The 25278-nt window shown below is 39.4% G+C and overlaps 1 protein-coding gene across 1 annotated transcript in view; it reads right to left on the reverse strand.

Moving 5' to 3' along the window:
* EPHA3 (EPH receptor A3) overlaps nucleotides 1-25278 on the reverse strand; it is a 176293-nt gene that overhangs the window by 11329 nt on the left and 139686 nt on the right. The window contains 6 exon segments of the mRNA XM_030945987.1: nucleotides 5066-5259; nucleotides 7256-7405; nucleotides 13963-14172; nucleotides 16392-16453; nucleotides 20228-20413; nucleotides 24895-25020. Coding sequence (XP_030801847.1) covers nucleotides 5066-5259; nucleotides 7256-7405; nucleotides 13963-14172; nucleotides 16392-16453; nucleotides 20228-20413; nucleotides 24895-25020 — 928 coding nt within the window.

The raw sequence follows: 25278 nt of genomic DNA on the forward strand, positions 1-25278 counted from the left end.
GAGACAGCAAAGCTGAAGGTGTTTAGCAGTGAACCCTTGCAAACAATTACTCACAAAGAACAGCCCTTCCAAAGATTGCTCAAGGAAATTACACAAGCCAGTGTTTCAAACTACACATAAAATTTAAGTAAATCAAGGCAGGGTTGCAAATAACTTGCTACCATGTAAAGGAATGTATGAGGAATTAATTATTCATACATGTTTTTTCATCAGGAAGAACAACTGACCCTGACCCCCTAAATTTTCTGGGCTATATGAAAAGAATTTCAGTTATGATTTTTCTGAAATATCCTGAATTTTCAGGTGTTCTTCTCCCCTTCCTTGCAATACAATTATTTCCTCTTCTCCTAAATATGTGCTTGCAGTAAAGAAAAACAACAACAGCAACACCTGACACTACCAAAAATAGATTTTCACACTACCAAAAGCAAACGCAGAAGCAGGTTGGGATTTTTTTGATGCAGATTCTGTGTCAGTTTTGCAATCAATCAGAGGCCTGGCAGAAATCCAGGATTTCTAAAGGAATTAAAATCAAATTTCAATTTTCTTTCAGATGAGGGCTGTGCATTAACTCTGTTCCATAGATTCATGAAGACTAAATGACTTCAGTCCCCCCTACATCACAGATGTGAACACACAGAGCAGATATGGGAAAGCTGCCACAACGTTTGAGCTCCCTGAATCCCATGTCACAACCTTTATACCTCAAGATCACACCGTACTATGACAGCTTTGGGACACATAAAGCCTTTAAATATATTAAATTACACACTATGTTTTAAATTTATTTTTTTCAAATGGCCATGTAAGAGTAAGATTCATATACATAAAATGGTAATATACATTGTAAATATATATATATATATATATCATGTATATATGTATACATATAAGTGGAGAATCATAAATTTAAGTAAGAATTTAAAAACTCCATAAATATTAAAAAATGACAAATATAAATCAGTGAAAAAAGTTTAATGGATCAAAAAAAAATTTCAAGAGTCCATTTCAGATTTGCAGTGTACACAAAGTACTTCCAGTTGCATGACTCAAGTTACAATTTTGAAATGAAACAACAGCTAAAGAGCCATTTCAGCCTCACCAACTTGCTTGCAGGTGGGTGAAGTGATTCTGACTCCCCAGCCCAAGCTGAGAAAAGTTTCCATCTGCTTTGTATCTGTATGAAAGGCTCACAAATGTGAAGTAATACACAGTGGGCTGAAAAAACAATAAGCTCAAGAGGAAAAATAATGAAATTGATCAAAACTGGAAGAACGATGAACTCACTCCCACCCTAAAGATATCCAAACAACCAAAGGACTCTGTTAGAAAAATGAACATCGTGTTCAGAAAACAGGAAAGAACAGCAAGACATAAATCAAATAAAAATATCATGAAATTGTGCTTCATAAAACCACATGGGTTGCACTGAGTTCTGTTCCAACAGCCCCTTACAGAGCTGGTTAACTCCAGGCAGCCTAAGGGACACAAAAAACCCCATGTGTCCAGAACCAGTGCAGGTCTTATTTGCAAGAGCTCGGGGTGGCCACCTGATTAAAAAGTGAATTTAGACAGGTAAGAAAGAAATCAGCCATACTCTGTACTTTACAAGGACTAAAAATGGAATTTGTACATGAATCTGAGATGAAACACAACACCAGGAAAGGTATTATGAAACGTTTGCTGTGCTGAGGCTACAAAAACCTTTTGTCAGTGTGAGGTTCAAAGGCACGTAGAACAGTCTGCAAAGCCATGATCAATAAGGATAAAAACATCCCCTTGGGTATCAAGAAATTATTAGATACCATGGAGTGGCCTGAAGGGATAGAAAACTTTAAAGGAGAGAGGGAATTGAAGGCTTTGACTCCTCTTCTGTGAGGTATTAGTGCAGAACGTGCCTGGGCTGTGGCCTGGAATCAGATGTTCAGCCAAGCACATCCTCCAGTGGAGGTCAGTTAACAGCAACCAGCACCCAGAGGACAGGGATATCCTATGCACCTCCAGAAATATGTTTTTTAAATAGGATACAACGGTGCTGTGACTGTTTTAAACAAACATCAGCCCTAAAATCTGCAAGAAGAGACAGGTTTTGCATCAGCACCAGACGTCGTCAGGTTAAACATTTTTTCCCCTGAGCGAGTATATTCGGAACACCTACAAGCATATGGTGGGCATGAAGCTTTAGCATTCCTCCAGTAGCAGCACAGACACAGCTAGAAGAGAGCTGGGACCTCTATAACTTAGATTAATTGCTTATTATGGGTAGGAGGAGAGACAGTGTGGGAGTGCTGTGGCCTCAAATAACAACTGAGAGCAGCCACTTGAGCCAAGGCACTCCCAGAGCCCTCAGGGCTGAGTCCCTGAGTGCTTTCCCCTGCTCTGATGTCTGTCCCTCTCTGGGATCCCACTGTGTCCCCTTCTCCAGGAGCTGCCCTGACCCACAGCCCTTCAGTATCACTTACACATTCCTGCACACAAGGCTACGGCAAGGCCCCAGCCCATTTTAAGCCTCACTTCTCATTTTTCTGTCTCATTTTTCTCTGTCAGCCTGTCAAAAAGCACTGCTGAACCTCCAGGCTCAGTCCCTGGCCACCAGCACCAGGGGCTGTCCCCTGCCACCAGTGCCTCTCTGCATGACGCCACAGGGCTGTGGAGCTGGCTGCAGATTTCCAGCCATGTCTAAGGTTTGAAATTAGTCCAAGGGTTGAGATTAGCCTGCTCGGACGATGATTTCATGGCACAGGGCTGCCCAGCACCCCTCACTGGTGTTTACTCATGCTTGTGTTTAAGGACAGCCTGGGCTGGCCTGCAGACACTGACAGAGGAGATGGAGAGATCATGGATCATACATTCCCTGAGCTGCAAGAAGCTCCTCCACAGAGGGAACTCCCATGCTGGGACCCCACAGTGCCCTGGTGTCAGCAGGCAGTGAGGGAGAGACACTGCACTGCCTAGCAATGTGCAGGGATGTGGCACTGGAGGGGTAACTGGGAAAGAAAGAAGGAATAAAATCACCTTTGATACTGCCCTCCTCAGAAATGCTCTCAGTATCAAAGCCAAGCAGCAGCAGGAGGAGCATTTCACTGAGAGCTCACCTAAAGCAGCTGAGAGAGGTTCCCTACCATGCAGGCAGCCTCCTTCCTTCCCTCCTTGCCTCCCCACGAGCTGAGAGCATGGCACTGTGCTAGGGATGTGCAGCCTCTGCCACCCTCTGTGCCACAAAGCACAGAGTGGAACAGGAGAGACAAAAGGGAACAATAAATATCCCCCTGTGGAGGCCCTGCACAGAACCCAGCAGGTGGAAACAGTGCTCAGACTGAATTTGGTCCCCACTAGAGGATATCAGCTTCTACTGGCTATGAACAGGTAACTGGAAATTATGGTTCCACATAGTTTTTAGCTCTGTTGCAGTTCAAATCTGTAACTGGAAGGACCACAAACAAGACCACAAACATTTTGCTTCTGTTTGGAATGAAAAACATGCAGCCCTGGTTTCTACAATCAGGTCTCCAAACCCAAACAAGAATTCCAACTCCCCTAGTTATCAGATTGCTGCAGCACATCCCTATAAAATCATTCTTTGCACCAATGGTTTGCCACATAGTGGTGCAAGGTCTTTGGAAGAAATGTGCTTGACTGAGAAAATGGTGTTAAACAGTTTGGAGTTTTTTCCAAAAATGTGTTGTGGGGTTTTTTTGTTTGTTTGTTGTTTTTTTCTGTCACCTCCTAGAAATAATTGCTTCTGCCAGCATGCTGGTTTCCTACATGTTAAACACTCACCAAGCAAAATTATCCAAACATAATTTTGTGCGAGCCATCCTCTCTCAATATATAAATTTAAAAGCAGAGCCCATCAGTATGCCTGCCTTTCTCCTCCCATTTTTTGTTTCTTTTTCTGCCCTCTGGCACGGCAGCAGGACGCAATTAGAGAGGCCAGCGCCTGGCTGAGGATGCAGCACAAAGCCAGGGCCAGGAAGGAGGAGGCAAGGTCCATGGCAGTCGCACAGCAGGCTGCAGGATCAATGCAGCTCTCCCCACTGCCTTTGCTCCATTTCCCTCAGCCTTCCCATCCAATTGCCACGGTGGGAAGCGTGCTGCATCACAAGGAGAGGTCTGACAGCAAGGTTTTCTGTGCTCCCTTTTGAAACCTGCCTGGTGTCAGGCTCTGGTCTCTTGCCCAGTGACACACAGAGCACCCTCCAGGGCCCGGCTCTGAAGTAGCAGAGGAGCAGAATGCTTTTCTCTCTGACTCTGCCTGCTTTGCTGACAGAGGATTTGGCACTACCATTCATGCTAAAAATACTTTTACACTCCTTCAGTGAGAGTATGACATTTTGTGCATTGTACAAACCGAGTCTCTTTAACACTACTTAACTAAAGCTCTTCTTTCACCACGTCTTCATTATGCCCTTAGGTGTCAACACACTCTTCAGCTGCTCTCTCTCAATGAGATAATTCTTATCTCATCATAGTGATGATGTTCCAGAGTGTGTTGAAAACCCAGGATTAAAAATGAAGGTTTTAAATGCAATTAGGAACATTGCACAGGTTGAAAATTAATTCCTCGTTCACACATTGATCTAAGAGGGATTGTAAGTGCATTTTTAGGTCTGTGAGCACTACTGAAAGAAAAAAAAAAAAGATTACTCAGATGATTAAAGTTAACATGACTTGTCAGAGAAGAGCCTAAGTGTATTTGGACCCAATTCAGAAAGATACTTAGGAACGTGGCTGGCTGTAACCTGTGAAACACTAAGCACTTACAACACCACCAAAGGGCAGAAGGAAAAGGAAAATCCCACACTGGCCAAATCGGCGAGCTGTGTTTTTCTCAAAAAAACTCTGCTCAGTCTTACAGCGGGTTTCATACCCTTAGCATAAAAATCTTTCACAAATTGGATAAATAATAGCAAATAAATAATAAAATAACCACAGCAATGATAAAAATAATAATATTAAAACCTTCTCTCAAGAGAGAAGATGGTAAAGAGTGCAAACAAATTCTAATTACAGGAGATGAAGGAATCAAAGAGGTTCATGAGCAATACAAGATCTAGTATGTCACCTTGCCGCCGCGTTGGTGATTATTTTCAGACTGCTGGGATTACGGATCAGTTTATCCAGGATGCTGACAATCTGCTCAAACTTGGGTCTGTTGTTTCTGTCCTTCTGCCAGCAGTCCAGCATCAGCTGATACAAGGCAGCTGGGCAGTCCATGGGAGGTGGCAAGCGGTACCCTTCATCCACAGCCTTAATCACCTGCACAAGGAGAAAAGTTTGGGCAAACTTAAAGGCACTTTACAGCAACTTGGGTTTTTATCAGCTGTGAGAACGTTAACGTGGACACTGTGTGTTTGAACAAACGTGTTTATTCACTAATTGTCTCTCCTTTATCTGCAAAGTAAACCAGGCAGTCGATTAGGGATGCAGGAAGGGGAGTTAAGATACAGTGTGTGACTTTGAAGAAGGTGAGTGTGTGGAAAGGATCTCAAAAACTCACACTCACTTGAAATAAATCCATAAACAAAAGCCACAGTTAGCAAGAGCTTGCTTAAGTATGCCAGACTTCAAAAAGTCTTGGATATCTCTCCTCTGATTACTCTTAGAAACACAAGCTTTCCACATCCTCCAGTGGACACTGAACTCCAAACCAACAGCAGAAAAAACCTTTCCACATCCTCCAGTGGATGCAGAACTCAAAACACCAACAGGAAAAACAGTGTACCCTGCTGAAAAATCAACCTGCCCCTCACTGCCATCCTGAACCAACAGACAAAGGGTCTTGTGGATGATGTCACAGGGCCACAAAATGTTTTAAAAACTTATGGATAGCTATACATTTTCGACTAGGCAGTGCAAGCCCAATTCCTTATAATTTTCCAAGGCTGATACAATTTGTCTAGGTTTTCTGTAATTTTTCTGGATGGACACACACAAAACCAAGATTACTTTGGAATTTATGTTGTCTAGAAGATTTTTAATCCAGCCTTTTCACTAGAATCCAACCCCTCTTGATCAGGCCTACAGTATCTATTGCTCCATAAATTAAAAAAACAATGTAGAAAATTCTATGTAGAAAATGATAAAGCCATATTCTGTTAATCTTTCCTTTTCATCTGGATCAATTAACTGAAAAGCAGAAGAAACTATTCTGAATCAGAACAAGGACAAGAGAACAGTTAATGCTTTAAGCAGCCATGAAGGAGAGGTACACAAATAGGTTAATCCTTCCATTTTAGATTTTAATGGGATATTATTAAAGACATTCCACTAATATATCAGTCTGCACAACAGGATACATTAATCTCCACAAAAACATTCATTACCAATTAAAAGAAATGCATAATTTTCTGCAGAGATTTGGGTTGCAGAGGTACGCATTTAAAAGGAAGTTTTCTTCTCTTTTTCCTGTTTAACATAAAGTAGTACAGAAGAATGTTTGACTACAACTATGTAACTGACTTATTTATTTTAACTTAGAACTAGTAACAGTATATGTCATCTCCTTGGAAAGTCTGTTTGTGTGAGTGACTGCACTCCATAAGAAACTCCTGTGGAATAAATCTAAAATTAATAAAACAACAGAAAAAGAACTCAAAATAGACATAATAAAAATCTTCTTTAGGGAAATGTTATGCTTCTTTAAAAATACTGGGAGAGCTCCATTAATCATTTGGATTGCAGGCTTGGACAGTTTACTAATGTTACAAAAAAACCTGTATTGGAAGTCTAATCAGATCACTCTCCTTCTCTATTTTATCCATTGATTACTTCCAGAAGCATTTTGGTTTCATTAAACTCTTAGCAGAAATGCTTTGCTTCTCTTTTTCACAAGTGCCAAGAGCAATTTATTCTGTGCATTTGACATTTTCAGAAAACTTCTATAGGATATTATACAAGTGGAACCAAAAGGGGATCAACAGAAAATTTAGGAGGGTTTTCTAACAACGAGCTAAAGAATGTAAAAGGCAATGACCTCATTGCAGTGGAATTATTTGCATCATCTTACAGAAAACCACCGATGGGATAAAATACTGTATTCTGCTCCTTCAGAGGTCCAAAACACTCTGCTATAAAGATGGTGGGATTTTTAAGTTCTGATGAACGTTTTACTTGACCAGGGAGATCTGGCAGTTTTCCTCTCCACACCTTATTCAATGTCACCATCAAAAACTCAGAGCCACCTGCCCTTGGCCTCCTTTTACAGCTTGATCGCTTATCTGAGAACACAAAACTCAGACAACAATTTACTCACATCCTGGTTGGACATCTCCCAGTAGGGTCTCTCCCCATAAGACATCACCTCCCAGAGGACAATCCCATAGCTCCAGGCATCACTGGCTGACGTGAACTTCCGATAGGCAATAGCTTCTGGAGACGTCCATCGGATGGGAATCTTGCCCCCCTGGGAGCAAAACAAAACCAGAGAGTCCATTTGACTGCCCTGCAACTAGTATGATTTCTTGTGGTTGATTATTTTATCTCTGAGAGTCTCAGTTATCATGATATTGGTGTAAGAAAAACCAGTGTAAGCTGGAAAACGCTGCTGCCATTTGTCATAAGAGCAGAAGAGAGAGTAAAATACATTTCAGTGCAACATCTACTGATATCTAATAGATTTACCATAGATTTATCTATCTACAATATAGATTTATAGTACATTATAGCATACATACTTTGTAGCCACACATATATATATATGTGTGTGTGTGTGTGTGTGTGTGTGTGTAGCATAATTCACACAGATAAGAGTAAATGATAAATCAAGTCTGTTGATTTTCAGTTATGAAATGTTTGGAAACTGCCACAACAGTCATACAGCATTAAAGGTGAAAAACCACTCCAAGGTCCTTGCTTATAACCCAGGTCCTTTTGCACAGCACAGGGGAGCTGGATTTGGCTGATTTTAAGGCATTGAAGTGAATTCCCTGCATGGCTTCACCACGTTTTCTAGGACATTCAAGGAAAATAAGGGGCCATGATGTTGCTTCACTTCACTAAAGCCAAGCCTCCAGCTAACACAGAAAGTCAGATTCAGACGGGGTCACCTGTGCAGAGGGAAGAGTGAAAAAATGCCAGCTGGGAGAGTGGCTTTGGACATTTTTTACAGTCATAAGAGAAGCAAGCCACCATTAAATGCAAAACTTGAAGAGAATTGAAGCTACCAGTACAATTAACATGATAGGTAGGAGAGCATCTCTCTCTGGTCATGGCCACCACTTGGTGCTGTAGGTCAAGTTAAAATGCACACATGGAACCTCAGGCTGAGTTTCTAAAATGTGAGAATTAGAGGAAAGAGACAATTCCTGGTGATGCCAGCTTTGACAGAGTTTTTTGAGAGTTACACATGAGAAAATGAAGTTCTAAATGATAGCAGTGCAGAACTTGTTCCTGAAGGCAATTCTGGAGTGAATGTGTTTTAGTACAGAAAACTGTGAGAGTTTAAAGTTATTTCCAGTTATGCATAACATGTACAGAATATATTCTGAAGATTTCACACCAGACCAGCTTTTTGCACTGCTTCTGACACCTCCATTATATTCCAGTCACACACCTCTCCTCACAACCACCTCTGTGGGGAGAGAGTGCTCTGACTTCCACTGAGTAACCAGCAAGAAAAAAAAAATTTAAATATTTTACTGCTCTGTCTACACTCCCATAAACTGTACCTGCACTGAGGGTAGCTGTACAATCACCAGATTTAGACTCACTAGCTTGATTAACAACAGAAATGCAGGCATTAGCGTTAATTAGAAACCTAAATACACTCTAACTACACTGAAGCATCTTCATGAAAATGAAGATGCTTCAGTGTAGTTAGAGTGTATTTAGGTTTCTAATTCTAGGCTAATATTGCATAAATTATTAGTATTATTAGTATAAACAACACAGGCAGTCCTGACTCAGACTACAGTTTAGGCCTCCCAAATGTCACTGGATAGGCCTTAGAGGCTCAGCAAAGGTCAGGGAGGGGATTGTCTGGGCGTATGGTTTTCATGGATTCCATTCTGTTTAGCAGAGCTCCCTACCAAAAGACAAACCTTCATTTCACACACAACCCTTAAAATCAGGTAAATATCGAATTTCCACATCACTTGCAGACCAGCAAAGAGGACACAGAAGACAAACTGGAGTGTTTGAAACCACTGTTTTATCACTGAAGCCAGATGAAGAGCCTGATCTCCCTCTCTCTCTTGGAAATTTAATCTATTGGATGATGGTCTTTAGTCACAAAAAGTACGTTGTATTTTCCATGCTTTATAACTTTATTCACAATTCCCAGTGCTGCTCCAGAACAGTACCAAGAGCATAAAAATGACTTTGTTTTTCTCATACTCAATTAATAAGCTCCCTTTACAAGTGTCCAGGGGCCCTCAGCGAGTCCAAGGCCCAGCCAAGAAACAAGGAAAGCTCTCCTGTAGCCTCATGTTTTCACAAGAAATCCACTTACAGTTTTAGATGTGAGGCTGATAAAGAAATCAATCTCTCTGTTTTCTATGCTAGAAGTGAGCCCTGGTTTTCAATAAAGAACATGAATCCTGGGGGAAAGCCACATCCTAAATTTACATCAACAAAGACCCCACCACCACGAAGAGGATCGAACATCTCCCACTAGACAAGGGCAGAAATTTCATATTGGATAGAAGGTCTTTACAATCTTATGTAAAAAGTCATTTATGCAATTGAAGAAACACTTTTACAAAAAAAAAAAAAAAGACATTAATTAGTCTCCTCACATTTTGGGACTGCTTTATTGAAGAAAGACTAGAAACTCAATGAAACAATTAAACAATTTCTGGCTTTGCTTTACTGAAAAAGGAAGGTGCATCTACCCAGGTCCTTACTGAAATGAGCATGAGTCAGTGGCTTTCAAATGTTCTTTGCTAAGTCTCAGCTGTAATCCTATACAAACCTGCAGATCCACATAGCATTACCATAAATAAGTCAAAAATATTAATTAAAACGTAGTTAAAAAAAGAAATCAACTGCCAGTGATCAGAGTCTAAAAGTGTAATTTTCCTCTTCTGCTCCTCAATTTGCCATAAAAATGTCATAATTATTTTTAAAAAGAGATTTTGCTGACTCTTCTTTTGGAATAGTTTAAGAACAAGAACAGCAATACATTTACTGATTATTTTCTGAAGATAAGTACAGTTTTTATATATTTTTGTAATGGTCTGCCTTTAAGGACATGCCCATCATACAGCCCAGCTCCCCAAATTTGAGTAGAAAGACATCTTTGGTGTTAGAAATTGTAGGAGTTTGTTACTTCAGCTCAAAATCCCAGGCACTCTGGGTCAGAGAACCTCTCAGGGTTGGAAATCAGTGAGCCAGCAGTAACCAAAAGTCTTATCTTCTGTAGATGGAGCTGCTATTCCTGCAGTATCTGTCTCTCCAACATAATTCATCTGAAGTCAATGAAGTCCTCAATTTATTTCGAGCACGTCTGGCACTCCAGCACAAGGCAGCTGTTTCCAGCGCTTCAGAACCCATTCCAATATTCTGATTTATAATCTGTTACAGGGTGACAGACACAGGCACCTAAGCCACAGGCCTGGGGAGGAGTGAATCAAGAAAAATGGATTGTAACTGAATTACTAGTAGGAGTTTGCAGAAAAAGCTGAAAGTAAAAGCCTGACCTTCATTCATTATACCAGGACTTAGGAGAGGCCAGGAGATATCTTAATGGCACAGAACAGAAGAGATTCATGGGAGTGAGATGAGCCAGTTTTACCTTTTTACACACCTGACATTATCTGATGCTGCTTGTCAGTCCCTTACTAATACATGTATTATATTGAAATCATCCCCTCCTTGAGTAGCCAGTGATGACAGAGCACTGCTCCTCTCCTCTGCGCTTTGGGGCAAGAGAATTTATGGGATTTTGGTTCCCTTTTTAGCACACCCTTCAATACATTCAGATTGTATCACTGTGATTTTGCATATATAGGGAAAACACGACTGATTTCTGTCCAGCACAGACTGCATTTACATTAAAATGTCATGAATACTGGTGATGTATCTATGTGCTTAAATAGTCAAAGTTCATCTACAGATTACCCAAATATTGTCTTTGAGAGACATAATTACAGTCCCTCTACAACTGTGATTGCTTAAATTCACTTCCACTTCATAGTGTGTCATTAGTCCACCCACTTGTCATACAGACATCTGAAAAATAATAAGGATAAACCAGATCCATTTGAAAATGACAATTTTAATACAATCTCAGTGTTTCAATTAAAAGTGAATAGATATGGAGAATGTGGATAATTACAGCACATCCCTTCAGGCACAAAGACTCTGTGCAAAAATTAAAAAATCCAAACAGTCAGTCAGGCCTGATTCACATGCTGGCTTCTGCTTCTGTAAGCAGGCAGACCCCAGGCTGCCAAAGGCCTTTTGTGGTATCAAGGCAGTGACAATAATTCAGGAGGTAAAAATATGACCCTCTCAGGTAGGAAAGTTCCTTACAACTCCTGATTCCCTGTAATTCACATGTACACTTGTGATCTTTGCATTGTCCTTCAGGCTTCTGGTACAATAGCATGAATATCACAGATTGTGCATTGATATATAAAGGAATACATAAATTATTGATGTATAAAAGGATACATGTTCACAGCCTTTATGCAAAGCTTCATACATGGCTTCTGAGAGCAGCACACCATAAAATTTCACCCAGGCAGTGCTGAGTATTGAAAGCCTGGCTGGGCTTCTTGGGGATAGGTCAATCCTGACTTGCAGTTATGAATTAAAGCAGCGAAATCATTCTCAGGCTTTGACATTTACAGGTGGAAAATAGGGGTAGATAAGGAGCCTAAATAGATAAAGTATCCATCTTTGCAGCTAACTGTATAAATTTCCTAGCACCACTGATACCAAATGGACAACTTGGAGTAGGAAGAGCTGGAGGACAGGAGGACATCAATACAATACACACACTCTGTAATGTTTGAAATTTGAGTTATAATTTAGATTTTTTTTGTTGCTTTTTAAAATATCTTGTTGTCATCCTTTAGTTTTAAAGACATTAAATAGTTTGGGACAATGCCATTATTAGGCATGAAATAGTTTGAGATGATGCTTTTTTTTTTAAAGTGGCACTATTTTTGTTCTATAATTAGTGGTTGCAAAATGTGCTAAGCCTAGGAAATGGTCCTGTGTTTTGTGAAATATCCAAGCAGCAGGAACACGAACTGTTCATGTCTCTACCAGTGGAGTGAAGCTCTGTTTCACATCTGTGATCCCCATTTTTTTCAGCTGGGGATCAAACATGCCACCTGAAACACTCCCCTGACATCAACATAAGACTCACTTCAAAGGGAGATGTGAGCAAAAAAGATGAATATCAAATAGCCTTGTTCTCTCAGAGCCAACATGTGGCACAGGTATATTCACAGCAACAGCTCTTGAAAAAAAAAATTAGATTTGCCCTAAGTTGTATTTGAAGGTTTTAATTATCTGAGCATCTTCCTGCAGCAGTTTGCACACACACCATAAACGCCAGATGGAGTTTACTGAACACAGATGATTACACTTCACAAAATAGTTTCTTTCCATCTGATTTCACTATCTAATTGCAAATAGGCAGGTAGACTCAGAAGATAGGTGGCAGGGGGAGAACAAGAGGAAATTCACACAGAACACTGGATTCACACACCCACAGACACATGACTGATGTGACAGCTTCATCCAATGCTTAATTTTCAGCTTGATTTTAAGAGAGCAAACAAGTATCTGACACACCTATTTATTAATAATAATAATTATTAATAATAATAACATATTTATAATATTTATTTATTAGTGCTGTAACACTACTGAGAATGAACACTGCTTTCTCCTGCTAATGTCTCCTCATATTAACCATTGCAGATGTCTGCAGACAGTTTTCTAAAGTGCCATATATTGCATATTTCTAACTCCATGGCAAAGTTTATCAGAGGGCAAAGAAAACACTGAAAGGTCAAGTAAAGAATAGAGTCCTTATGCCTGCTAAGTTATGAAGGTATGATAAATGTATCTATCAATGTATGAGTACATAATGTGTAAGGAATCTGTCATTTCTTCACTCATTTCTCACGTTATTTTATTTCAATCATGAAGAAGGCAGCTTGTAAACTATTAAAATTATTGATTGCTCCTGTCAGTGTTCAGGAATGAAAGAAACCGTAGAAAACCCACATTAAGGTTCTGCTGATACATTGTAATCTGGTTTGTACAGTGAAGATGAGGTGATTACTGTGAGCAATGCAAATTACACTTGACTAAGATATTGGATATTAATGTCACTTTCTGTAAAGCTGACAAAATCCACTTTAAATAGCATTAAAATGAGCAACCAGATATCCAAGTTTAATACACATATATACATAAAGCTGAAGGCTTCCACAAAAAATGGAAGTGTAATTCAGGGTGATATTCAGATGTGCATTTTTTTGTTTTACTCAGTTAGGGGTACAAGAGCAGGTATAATGACACACCCTTGAAGAACAGTGATTGCAGTATGCCTCAGTCAGACATATGTCTTATCATGCTAGAAAACACACCAAAATTCGATGGGTAGGATTTTTTTTTACTGTGTGGGAGCTAAATCAGCAGTGTAACTAAAACTTCTCAAAGCACACGTGAAGGCTTAAATTATTGTGTGCCAAAAGAGCTCAGGCTTTAATTGTAGTATTCACTCCCTTACACAGCCAGGAGAAAGAAACAGAGCCAAGAATTTTGCATAGTCTAAGGAAAGTAATCTACCAACACAAACCATACTTTTGTATGGACATTTTCTATTTTCTCCAGGACATGAATTTAAAAATAACTGTGATGAGCTGGTTTATTGAACATCTCTGGGCAGACAGACTGCCCTCTGCAACACAGCCTCAGACTTCAGATTTCTATCAGATTTGAGTCTTTGCCACAACCAACAAGAATTTAAAAAAGGTAAAGGAACACAGAACTCACCCTTGTGGTGTAAGCAGCTTCTGGGTCATCCTCCAGTACACGAGAGAGACCAAAATCTGAGACTTTGCAGACCAGGTTGCTGTTGATGAGGATGTTACGAGCAGCTAAATCCCGATGGACGTAACCCATATCCGACAGGTACTTCATGCCAGATGCGATCCCTCGAAGCATGCCCACCAGCTGGATGACTGTGAACTGGGCATCATGCTTCTGGAAAACATTGGAAATGTCATCTCAGGGATTGCTCATGTTCCTTCTTGCACAGATTTTTCATAAATAGCCTGGAAGCTCCTCAGATGAAGAGCTCATGAGTCAGGTGTTGTGATTTAAATGCCACAAGTTGTTCTCCCAGTCAGCTGAGGGAAGGGGACAGATTTGCAATTCAGATAAAAATTCGTTTTTCCCCTTCTTGCTGTCATCAGAGTTTTAATTTCCTAGATGGGGCACGTGTGAAAGCAGCACATAAATCTAAGTCGTGTGTGCTCCTGAGACTGGAGTGTCAGAACATTACAGAAACAGATGTCCAACTTCCCTGCAAGGCCACAGGATTTTCTAGTGAAAATCCAAGCCTTCCCCAATGGCCTAATGAAAGTTTTCTATTACACAAGAAATTCATTTAACAAAAGCAAATGCTGATCGGAGTCAGCGGCTTTCAAATTCTGTTAGTTTTAAACTCATTTCAAAAATTCAAAAATTACTGAAACACATTATGACTTAGCCTAGAAACCTTTGGTTGGATATATTTCTAATCATCTACTTCAAGGCATAATTCAAATCTCCCAACTATTACTAATCCTGTTTGCTAACATCTACTTTTGATATTGATATATGGATGTACGGACAATAGGACAGCATTTGCTGTAGTGCAGCTCTCAGATGAATTCCCCTGTGCTGTAAATGTAACCTCATGGGCAGCTCTCCAGCTCCTCGTGCTGCTGTTTCTGGAGTTTTATTAAATACAAGGGAGCTGGCTCTGTCACATGAGGTGATCTGACATGAATCAGTCTGCCAGACTGATTGCATCCATTTTTCGTTTTTGGTTAGTGTACTTGGGGGTGATATTAGCACTGGAAACATTAGACAAATATATGACACAGTGGATACTTAAAGAGTCTCTCAGAATTCCCCTTCATGAAGAAATTAATATTTTAAAATATTCTTAGCAGTTGTCTGTCCCTTTTTTATCAGAGCCAACACAAGAGAATTTTATATAGACTCTGGAAAAGATTTAGCTAAAAACCAGAAGGTTTCTAACCATGAACAGAATCAGATGCTCAGACAGCCTCTCAATGGCAATGAGGAAAGCAAACTAAGTAGTTCCAAAAGGCATTTATAAAAAGGTTATAGGGCCTGAGTTGCCTGTGATATTAAAGAGTCACAAGGTTCTTATCTATGTTTCCACATAACAGTAGTAAAAAAAAAAAAATCACAGTAAAATGAAAGAACAAGCTGAACAACTGTTCTGTGCAGTCAGAAATTATTCTCCCTTCCTCAGGGCTCTCTTCAAGGATTTCAAGTCTAAACAAAATATATAGAGTTCAGTACAGAGATATTTCATTCAGCTATACTGACACATTATTTATATGTATTTTACATGCTCCAGTGGACACCATAACATATATAGTACATAGAGAAACTAAGGTTGACAATCTATCCCCTTTTGGGGTTAAATGTCTAGTTCAATGTTATGAATTTGGGGGATAATGTCATTCAACCGTGGCAGAACCAAAGCAGTCTCCCAGCCAAAGCTGAGTTTGCCCTAACAAATTAAAATTAAACCAGTGTTTCCCCTCAGATGGGATTTCACTTCTCCTGCACTCCTTGTTTTGCCACAAGTAAATCTTGGTGACGCAGGGAGCATTCAGATTTTTTTAGGCTCACTACCAACTTTGACAGAAAACAAAGATAAATCAGCCACAGCATTAGTGTGTCTAAGGTTGGAAAAAGAAAACAGGCCAGTAAACGTTGCTAGCTAAACATTTCTAACATCCTCAGGTATGGAGCTATTCTTTCAACTTTTCATTACTGATAAAATTTCCACAAATCTATTCATTCTGAAAATCTCTTGCTTAGACATAGAGACTGCCAACCAATAAGCATAACTGCATTACAGTCATAATTCAGCCTCCAGAAAAACAGTTCTCATTTTTTGTGTGCCAGAATGTTGCTTTGTTTTGTTCATTTTTAATAGATATGACACACTAATGCAACCAAAATTGCCTTAATTTTGGAATAATACTTACTGCAAATGGACCAGCAGATCCCTAAGTGGCTTTCTGAGCACATCATGACACTCACAAATCCAAATGAAACTAAAAAAATATCAAGCCACAAGGGCTGATGATGAATCAGTGCAGAGTGGCAGTAGACCCCTAACAGGTCCAGAACAAGAGCCACTTCTGCCCCATTTAGTTTCGTGTTGCACTTACTCGTAGGAAGCTGTCCAAGGAACCATTTTCCATATATTCAGTAACAATCATAACTGGTTTACCTGAAAATAGAGCACAGGGGTCAGGCTTTTCAAAGGAACACATTGGAATACCATCAGCAAACCCAAACATTTCAGGATTGTGTCCAAATCTTCCTAACCCAAGGATAATTTTTACATTATTCCTTTACATTTAGAAAGGAAGCAAAAGACGTGTGGGCAAACTGAGGCTGGGTGCAGATACAGATGGAAAGTGCACAGTAAAACACAGGGCACAGGAAAGAGAAGCAGAGCTGTAAGATGGGCATTCCCTCCTTCCAGGCACTCCTTTTTCTCTGTGCTGGGATCCCTGACAGCACAAACTTGGACACAGCTGGGACCTGAACATGCTGCACCCATGGGGCACTGGCAAGCTCTAAGGAAACAGCCCTTGAAAAGCCTTTTTTTTTCCCCAAAACTCATCCAGATATATTCAGACCAGTTTTTGAAACCATTCCCTCCACCCTAAGGCATTTTGTGACACAACCAAGATTTTCTATGCAGTTCTGACAAGCTGGAGAGAAAGTAATGCAAAAATTCATGTGATGACAGGGAAGTTTTCAGACCAAGGTCATTGCCCTGCTAATTTTACCATCATATGGATTTTATTATTTCATAATATTTACTAATGCTTTGCTTATTTTCTCTTTGTGGTAGAGAGAAAGCCGGGTAAGACCATGAAGTTATTTAAGGGGATGAATTATTATTGCACATAAAATACAGGAAGGCATCTGACCATAAAAGTAGGACAAAAGGCCTGCATATTGTATATGGGCATGGTGAAATTTTAGCTTTTAAAACTGAACAGCATGAGGCTTGAAAAAGGTACCCAGCTTAATTAGAAGAAGAAAGCCATCAAAAAAGCCAAGTCAATGGTAACAACTTTTTTTCTGTTTGCTTTTCAAAAAGTACAGCTTCTACCAAATAGAAATCTTAGAAGAGAAATAGTAATTTCAAAGAATGAGTTTAATACAGAGAAGAACATTATGAATTAATGGGTTCAAATATCTTCTTTCTGTGGTACAAATGATGTGTTATACTGTGGGAGTCACACTAATGACTAATTAATTGACTCTCATCCATTCACCAGTAGGAAATACTGTATGCAAAATATTAATTTTGAATGATGTAAGAGATGATACAGATAAGAGATCTAACAATGTAAAAGCTCAAACAAAAAAATCTATTCATACTTAGTCTTGCTAGCCAGAAATACATAGTTAAAGAAAAAGTATTTAACTTGCACTCTGTGTGTAACATGAATTCAAAGGGATTTCTGGTAACACCCAAAATATGCTGCTGGACCTTTCAAGTACAGAGCTATCCAAAACTTTCTATGATAAATTGATTTACTTTGCCCAGCGCTTTGAAGCCAGGAGACAGGTGCCTGGTTTCTGTACAAACTCAGGCAATTTTATGAGACTTTATCAGAAGAACCTAAATTAGAGTAAGAAATATATCTTCCAAATTATTACAGGAGCATCTTCCTGCCCTGCTCACCCACACTCCAAAAGTCTAAGTGCAGGGTTTCACCCTCAATCACTTGGAAATGTGCCCATAATAAGAATCACACGCTCTGAAGTTTTAAAAGAACCTTCTGCATCCATTTATCAAAGCTCAGCCGTTTATAAATGATAACAAGTTGTGTCAACAGCATTGCCCAGGTTTATTAGAATAGCAGGCTGCAAATTGCTGTAAATTATTAGTAAACTAAGCAGAACATGTGTGCTGGTTGTTAAGACTGCTGCCTGCAGTGTGCCCAGGAGCGCAGGGCAGCAGCTGGGAAATGCAGAAATCCACAAGGAGCAGAGGAACAATTCTGTGCTGGAGGCAAGGCTGAAAGCCTGATATGGTGATTGATTTGTTTAAAAAAAAAAAAACAAAAAAAAAAACCCAAACCAAAAAAAACCAAAAACTTCCAAATTCCCAAGCTTCTTGTCCTTCTATCACTCTGCAGAATGTCCAATAGAACAAATAATTATATTTATTATTATATTTAGTTTGTGCCATATACTTTTGCCCAGTAAAAAGTAGCTCCAGAGCAGATTTTTCAGCTCCTCTTCTGGAGCTATCTGCAGAGGGTGTTGTACCACTGAAGTTTTATTGGCTTCAGCTGGGATATTCAGAGTTTGCTCTCTCACACATCGATGTGATGGGCAGCTGGCACTCCTGACCTCCTCCCCCAGCCCCCCAAGGCAGACAGCAGTGCTGTGAATGCACCTGAGTGGAAAACTCACCAAAAGTCACTCACACAGAGTACAGAGAGAATTAGTAATGCACATTCAAGAGCAAGGCACAAATTCCTGCCTGTACAGCAATTAAATTATTGTCTCAAGTGCTCCAGGAATACAAAATGTAACAAAAGAGATTTTAGCTCAGCTGTGTGCAGGCTGATTCTGGTGTTTCAAGTGATTTTGTGACTGCAAATCTTATTCTGACTGTACAAAATGTGTGTCACTACAAAGCAGGAGATAAACCTCAATTTATGCAGGCAGACCTTTCCTAATAGGACTGTGAGACCTAAGATAAACAATAATTTCTTTGTTATTGAAATCAGCAAAATAGAATTTCATGAATCACACATAGAGAAGGCATTATTATTATTATAATTGTGGCTCTTCATAACATGTAGTGTTTTACATACCTTTCACTAGTGACTTTTAGACATATTCTCGTAGGGTTTTAATTTCTTATACTTTTCAGCAGTATGCTATGAATTTTTTCATGCCTATCCTTGTGAAACTTTGAATCACACAATTAAAAACCAAAATTTTCTTCAAACTAATAAAACCATCTACTTAAACCCAAAGTGTTTGGCATGTTTCTATCCAGTTAAACTAGAAACATCCTCAGCAAATTCCAAGCTGATCCCTGAAATGGCAAAGAGCTGCTTTGCCAGCAGGGTCCTCTGGGATGAACAAGAAAATATTCCACCAATTTTTTCTGCTCAATTTTTTTTTTTTTAAGATTGCCTCATATAAAATCTTATTGATCTCCCACTTTATAACTAATGTAGGTAGATAAATTTGATTGATAAATGTATCTGTTCATTCTGCAGTGGAAATATAGAAAATGTGGCTCAAGAGGGTTATTGAAATATATTACTTTTCCAACAAGGTACCACATGTACATGGAGGTTTCAGTTAAATTTTTTGCTCTCAAAAAGAGAAGGTGATTTGTTATCATAAACAAAGATGAAGAACATGCTTTAACAAAAAATCCCAAGCAAACACATAACATAAGCACCCAAAAGCAGATTTAGAAAAGGCATTTAAGTGAATATATATGTAAGGACAGAGATAAAATTAATTTTACTGCTGACAGATTAAATCCTCAAGACTTCTTCTTTGAGATTTTTACCAAGATGTTTGAATTCTAGAGCTTTAACATGCCTTGTGCTGGTACATATTGAATATCCCATGGATTACTTCCTCTGCATGAAAACCATCTAGGAAAAGAGTTTGGCTTTATTTAATGATTCACTAGAACCAGTTGCTGTACCAGGTAGGCTGCTCATTAATTAGTGCTAATGACAAATCTAATGACTTAGCTGAAAGCAGAACACAGTGAAGTTCATTGCAATTACGAATTCTCATCAGTCTCCACGAGTCCTTACGAGATCATCACCCAGTGCCTCCTGGCCCTTTTGGAGCAATTCCTCACTCCAGAGTTTATTAAACCTGCCAATTTATTATTGAGCTTTTTGCAGAGCATAAACCTGGATGACTTCATTCATAATTCACTTTTTCTCTCCTTTGATCAGCAAAACAGAGAATTATTCAGGCTGGAATTCCTTACTTTTAGTGACGACTCCCTCCAGCCGGATGATGTTGGGGTGGTCAAACTGGCCCATGATGCTGGCTTCTCCCAGAAAGTCCCTCCTCTGCTTCTCTGTGTAGCCAACTTTCAGGGTTTTGATGGCCACTGAAATTTCCTTTTTAGAAGGCAGCTTCAGGCGTCCACTGCACACTTCTCCAAATTCTCCTAAAAAAAGAGAGTGGAAAAGTGATGAAAGCTGAAATGTGGTTATTCTGTAGGGATTCAAGGAAGAATCAGCACTCAAAAAAGCCCCTGGAATGTGCTGTATACTGGTTTATCCTTTTGCAACATGCAAGAGCAGAGCACAAGGAAAATAATCTTAGCATTCAAAAGAGGAAGTATTAAATATATAGAAAACTATTGGAAAAAGACACCTCACTTGAAATTTCTTTTCTGTTGAATAATTTTTACACAGATCACATAAGGAAGTTTCAATATATTATTATTTGAGCAGCAACTGATTTCAATGCCCCTTTTCAGCTTTTCTTTTCTGAATATTTTTCTTTTTCAGACAGCCAAATTAATCAAAAAAGGCCTGAATAAATGTGTGGTAGGGCAATGACTTTTCTCTGTTGCTAACCCAGGCTAGATTTGAGTCAAAAACATAGAAATTAATATCACCATATCTTACACCAGCGGCTTCATCCTCTAGGCATAGAACTGTACTATCCAGGTAATAACCACTCAAAGGGAGATATATTTTTATGTACATACATATTGCTAAAAAGCACTGACATTACATCCTTTGATTCTAACACTGTTTGTATTTCAGGCTGCCAAGACAGGCAAATTTTAAAAGCTGTTACTAGTAACTAAAGGGAGTTGAGTTCTTTTCAGACCTAATTAAAAGCATTCAACTTCTGCAAGACCAAATGACCATTATACTTCACCAGGAGTTCAAACATCAACCCCAGCTCAATACTGTCAGAGCACAACAAAACAGGAAGACCAAAGCACATCTTGAAAACAGAGGGAAGGGGGAAAAATGCTTGAAATAAATCTTGTAGCACCCTGCTTCCAACTCCATTTTCTTGATGTTTTAATGGTCCAAAAAGCTATAACAAGCTAAGCTCTTAGAACTATTTTACAGTTACTGTCAATGGAGACTTTCGCTATGATTTCAGCCAGCAGCCCAGCAATCAATCCTTCATTTTAAAGCTGGAATCATGTATCTGATATTTGTTTAACTTCTGGGAAGGAAAAGGTTATGGGTAATGTCCATCAACACAGCCCCATTCAGCCATGGCTGAATGATCCAGAGCCTGAGTGATTAATCAGATTCCAAAAGTACCTCAAGGCCAGCAGATGCTGCAAGAGAATAAAAGATGGACTCTTCCTAGCAATGAAGTTTGCTGTTGTCTATGATATAAAGCAGGTTCACTTTCTTGGAAAATGATTTCATTGGAAAGAGCTCCCCAGGCAGCCCAACTACATTAACCTATGATTTTTTATCTCCAGGGCAGCATGGATGCTAAATACATTTATCTGGTCAACACCCCTAGTGACCCATGCAGTTACACCACAATTTTTCCTGCAAATTATTATTATATGATCCCAGTAAGAAATGGACTGGGTCTCACCAGACACTGCTTAGGAGGAACAAGGGCTTGTGCTTGAGTGGAAAACCTGGCACTGACTGTAAGATGGGAGGATGACGGCTTTTCATACAAAGCCTTCCTGAGGTGTTTATTTTTAATTACACCCCACACATAAAGATTGAATAACCTGCCCTGCTGACTGGTGTGTCTATTTGCATGTGGGAAGCTGATAGGGATTATTTAGGAGGGCTGTTCATGGTACAAAGATCTCTCTTCAGGATATCTTAATTTCTTTAAGAAGAGGTTATTTAGTACATCAGGGGATGGTGTTTGTTGTGCATTTAGACTCGGGGGAACAGTAAATGAAAATTCTGTGAAATCAGCTATTCCCTCTGCTTTGCTGCATTTTAAATCTGTGCAGAGAACTCACTTAGATTTGGAGAGGCACCAAAGTTCAACATTTCATAAACCTTGGGAACATCAGCCACATTCATTGGGACACTGCAAACCTTCACAGTAAGTTCAGAGACAGCTAGCCCCTGAATTTTGTGAATAATTTGATTAACAAGATGTTGTGCTACAAGTATATTTCTTCTTTGGAAGAAAAGCAAATGCTTGCTTTCTTATTCAACAAAGCACATAGTTAAATCTACCCCAAATCAATAAAGTACTTTCTTCAGCATTCTCCTACTGCCCAGTTGGATTTAAACATCTGAAGTGGTTTGTTGAACTGAATCCATAAAAATAAGTGAGTTATTTTAAAAGAAAAAAATTACTGTAAAGAAAAGTCTGAAAAAGTGGCTTCTGACCTCGATTTTCTTATACTTAGCCTCCCACTAAAATCCCTTGTGTTTTTCTTGAGGTTCTTTTGGATAAGAATATTTCCTTATTGCATTTGTGTATGTTTTCAAAGCAATGTAAGCTCTGAAAGCCCTCTCTTCTCAGAGACTTCTGGCTAAAGCTGTGAAAAACTGCTCAGAGCACTTCAGAATGTCGAGACTGCTTGCCTGACTTGAAGGTCTCATTACTTACGTCACACTCCAGGGCAGTTAAATGAATCCCTTCTTCTCAAATCCCGGTCTTTTTTTTTTTATAATTTCATCCACACTTGACTTGCAAAGGACAAGGGCAGGAAGAGACCAAGTCATTCACTCAAACAAGTCATTGACTCAGTAAGAGGCAGGAAATGCCTTTCTGGTTTTGGGGAGAAGTGTTCCTGAAGAAGTTGCCTCAGAGCACTCTGAATGTGAAAGCTACCATGTGCTGGGGGTGACAGCAGGGTAATGTGATGCCACAAACTCATTTTGGGTGCTCCCAGCCCTCTGTGGCCTGATTTTCATCTGTTCTTCCCTTCCTTGCTCTTCTTGTTGGCATCTCAAGCAACTGCTAAGAGGAAATGTTAACTATAATGCCTTATGTACTCCAGACATGAATTGAGTTATGGTGCCCAAAAAAAGGGTGTTATTACAGCTTGAGTGCAAGTTTTAATGAAAAAGCTTGTAGGAACCCTCTGCCCCTTGGCTCAGTTGGTTTGAGGAGGGTGTTGGTAATGCCAAAGTCCAGGTTCAATCCCTGTGGGGGCCATTTATTTGACAGCTGGACTCCACAATCCTTGGGGGGGTCCCTTCCAACACAGAAAAACCTGTGATTCTCACTGCAGTGGAGCAGGGAGGCTTTTAAAACATCTGACTCTCCAAATTTTTTCCTCTGTTTCCAGAGGCCATATTTGACAAATTTTGGTTACTTCTTATTCTGCTATGCATCTTAATTAAAAACAGGTCAAAACAATCAAGCTGTAAAACATGGCACGATCGTAGGAATTCCTTTTCTAGATTCATATATTGCACACTAGAAAGTTTGCATTTGTGAGGCTCCTGAAAGTCTTACAAGGAAACACACTGCTCCTGGACTTAAATTTAGAGTATTCCTTCTTCTCCATCCTCACACAAATTCCCTGCTATGTGCAGAAAGAAGAGCTTTGCTGCCTTGACTGAAGATGATGGAGAACAGTGCACTCTTGTGGGGCAAAATTAAAACCAGCAAGGAACATGGATTCCACCTTTCCATAAAATAACTTCAAACTAACAAAGCTGAGTAGCTTCAGTAAGAGAGGATGAAAACTGTTCCTTTTGTTTGCTGCGTGATTCAGGAGATGCACTGAGTACAGTACCTTGGGTTCTACACTTTTTCCAGCTGAAGATCTTTTGCTGTGCACTCAGAGTCTGTCTCTCACATCTCATGGTTTTAATTCAAACCATATACTTAGAGAGAAGCCAAAAAAATCAATAATAAAGGAACAAGTATTTTTCAATGGATTAAAAATCAATAGTACTCCCCGTAAATGCTTTAATATAGAAGGAAAGGCAACACTCCACGATCTTCTGGCTCCATGAGACAATCTGCCACTTCACTTCAAGGAGCAAGCACACGTTCCATCAGGAACTACATGCTCCATTGCAAGACTCAGTGTAATGAGAATTTCTGTAATCTGGCTCCTCTGATACAAAATCTGATCATTTCACAAGCTTGTTTCCTGTAAATCCAACAACCTGTGGCATCTTTATGGCTCAGACAACCAGTTATTGGATAGACAACCCTTTCCTCCTAAATCAATAATTCAAATCCAAAGCAGTGACCAAAATCAATCCAATGGCCAAAGGTCACTGCAGCCTGATGGATGCGTGGTGACTGCTATGAAATGAGTTTGTGGTTTCACTCAAGGCATAATAGTTAAGAGTCTTTTATGGGGAAAGAGGAAAAAAAAAAAAACATCTTCACAGTTGATAACATTTTCTGTGCTGACAGATTTTAAAGAGAAACATAGAAGTGAGGCAGAATGATCTTTTCCCTTCCAACAGTGGTGCACTCAAGTACAGGCTTGGTGTCCTTTGAAAAGCTGTCTTGCTGTCTCCCTTCTTTCAGGAAAAAAAAGAAATAGAAAATTGTATGCCCTTAACTTTGCACTGAAATCAGCTGCAAATGTGACTTGCTAATTTGAAGACTTTCTAAAACATTTTCTTTCCAATCACAACTATGAACCTAAAGACATAAAACAGTACATACCCAGCAAAAATCTATCTTTAGTTCAGTATATCTGGTGATCATTACCTGCTCCAACTACTTTATCAATGGATATATTGGAAGCATCCAGTTCCTTGGCAAATTCATGCACAGCTTGGTTGGGATCCTCATATGTGTGTGGATCTACATAAGTTCTCAGACCTGGGAGCTTTACTGTGTAAAAACAAATTCAGAGAGAAAATGTTACTTAGAATTGAAATAAAGCTCATGAGACAACAGAAACCAAATCAATAGAAGGAAGAAGGAAAGAATTTCCTTTGAAGAAGGAAATTCTTCAAACCAAACTGTTTTTTGTGGGTCTTCAGAATCTTTGTGCAGCATGAAACCAGACACTAATGTAGTGCAGAGAAGTATGACAACCCATTTCAAATATCCGCAATTTAAGGCAACATTTAGATGCTGCCTTAAATT

Source organism: Camarhynchus parvulus, chromosome 1, assembly GCF_901933205.1.
Source record: "Camarhynchus parvulus chromosome 1, STF_HiC, whole genome shotgun sequence".
Taxonomy (NCBI): Eukaryota; Metazoa; Chordata; class Aves; order Passeriformes; family Thraupidae; genus Camarhynchus; species Camarhynchus parvulus.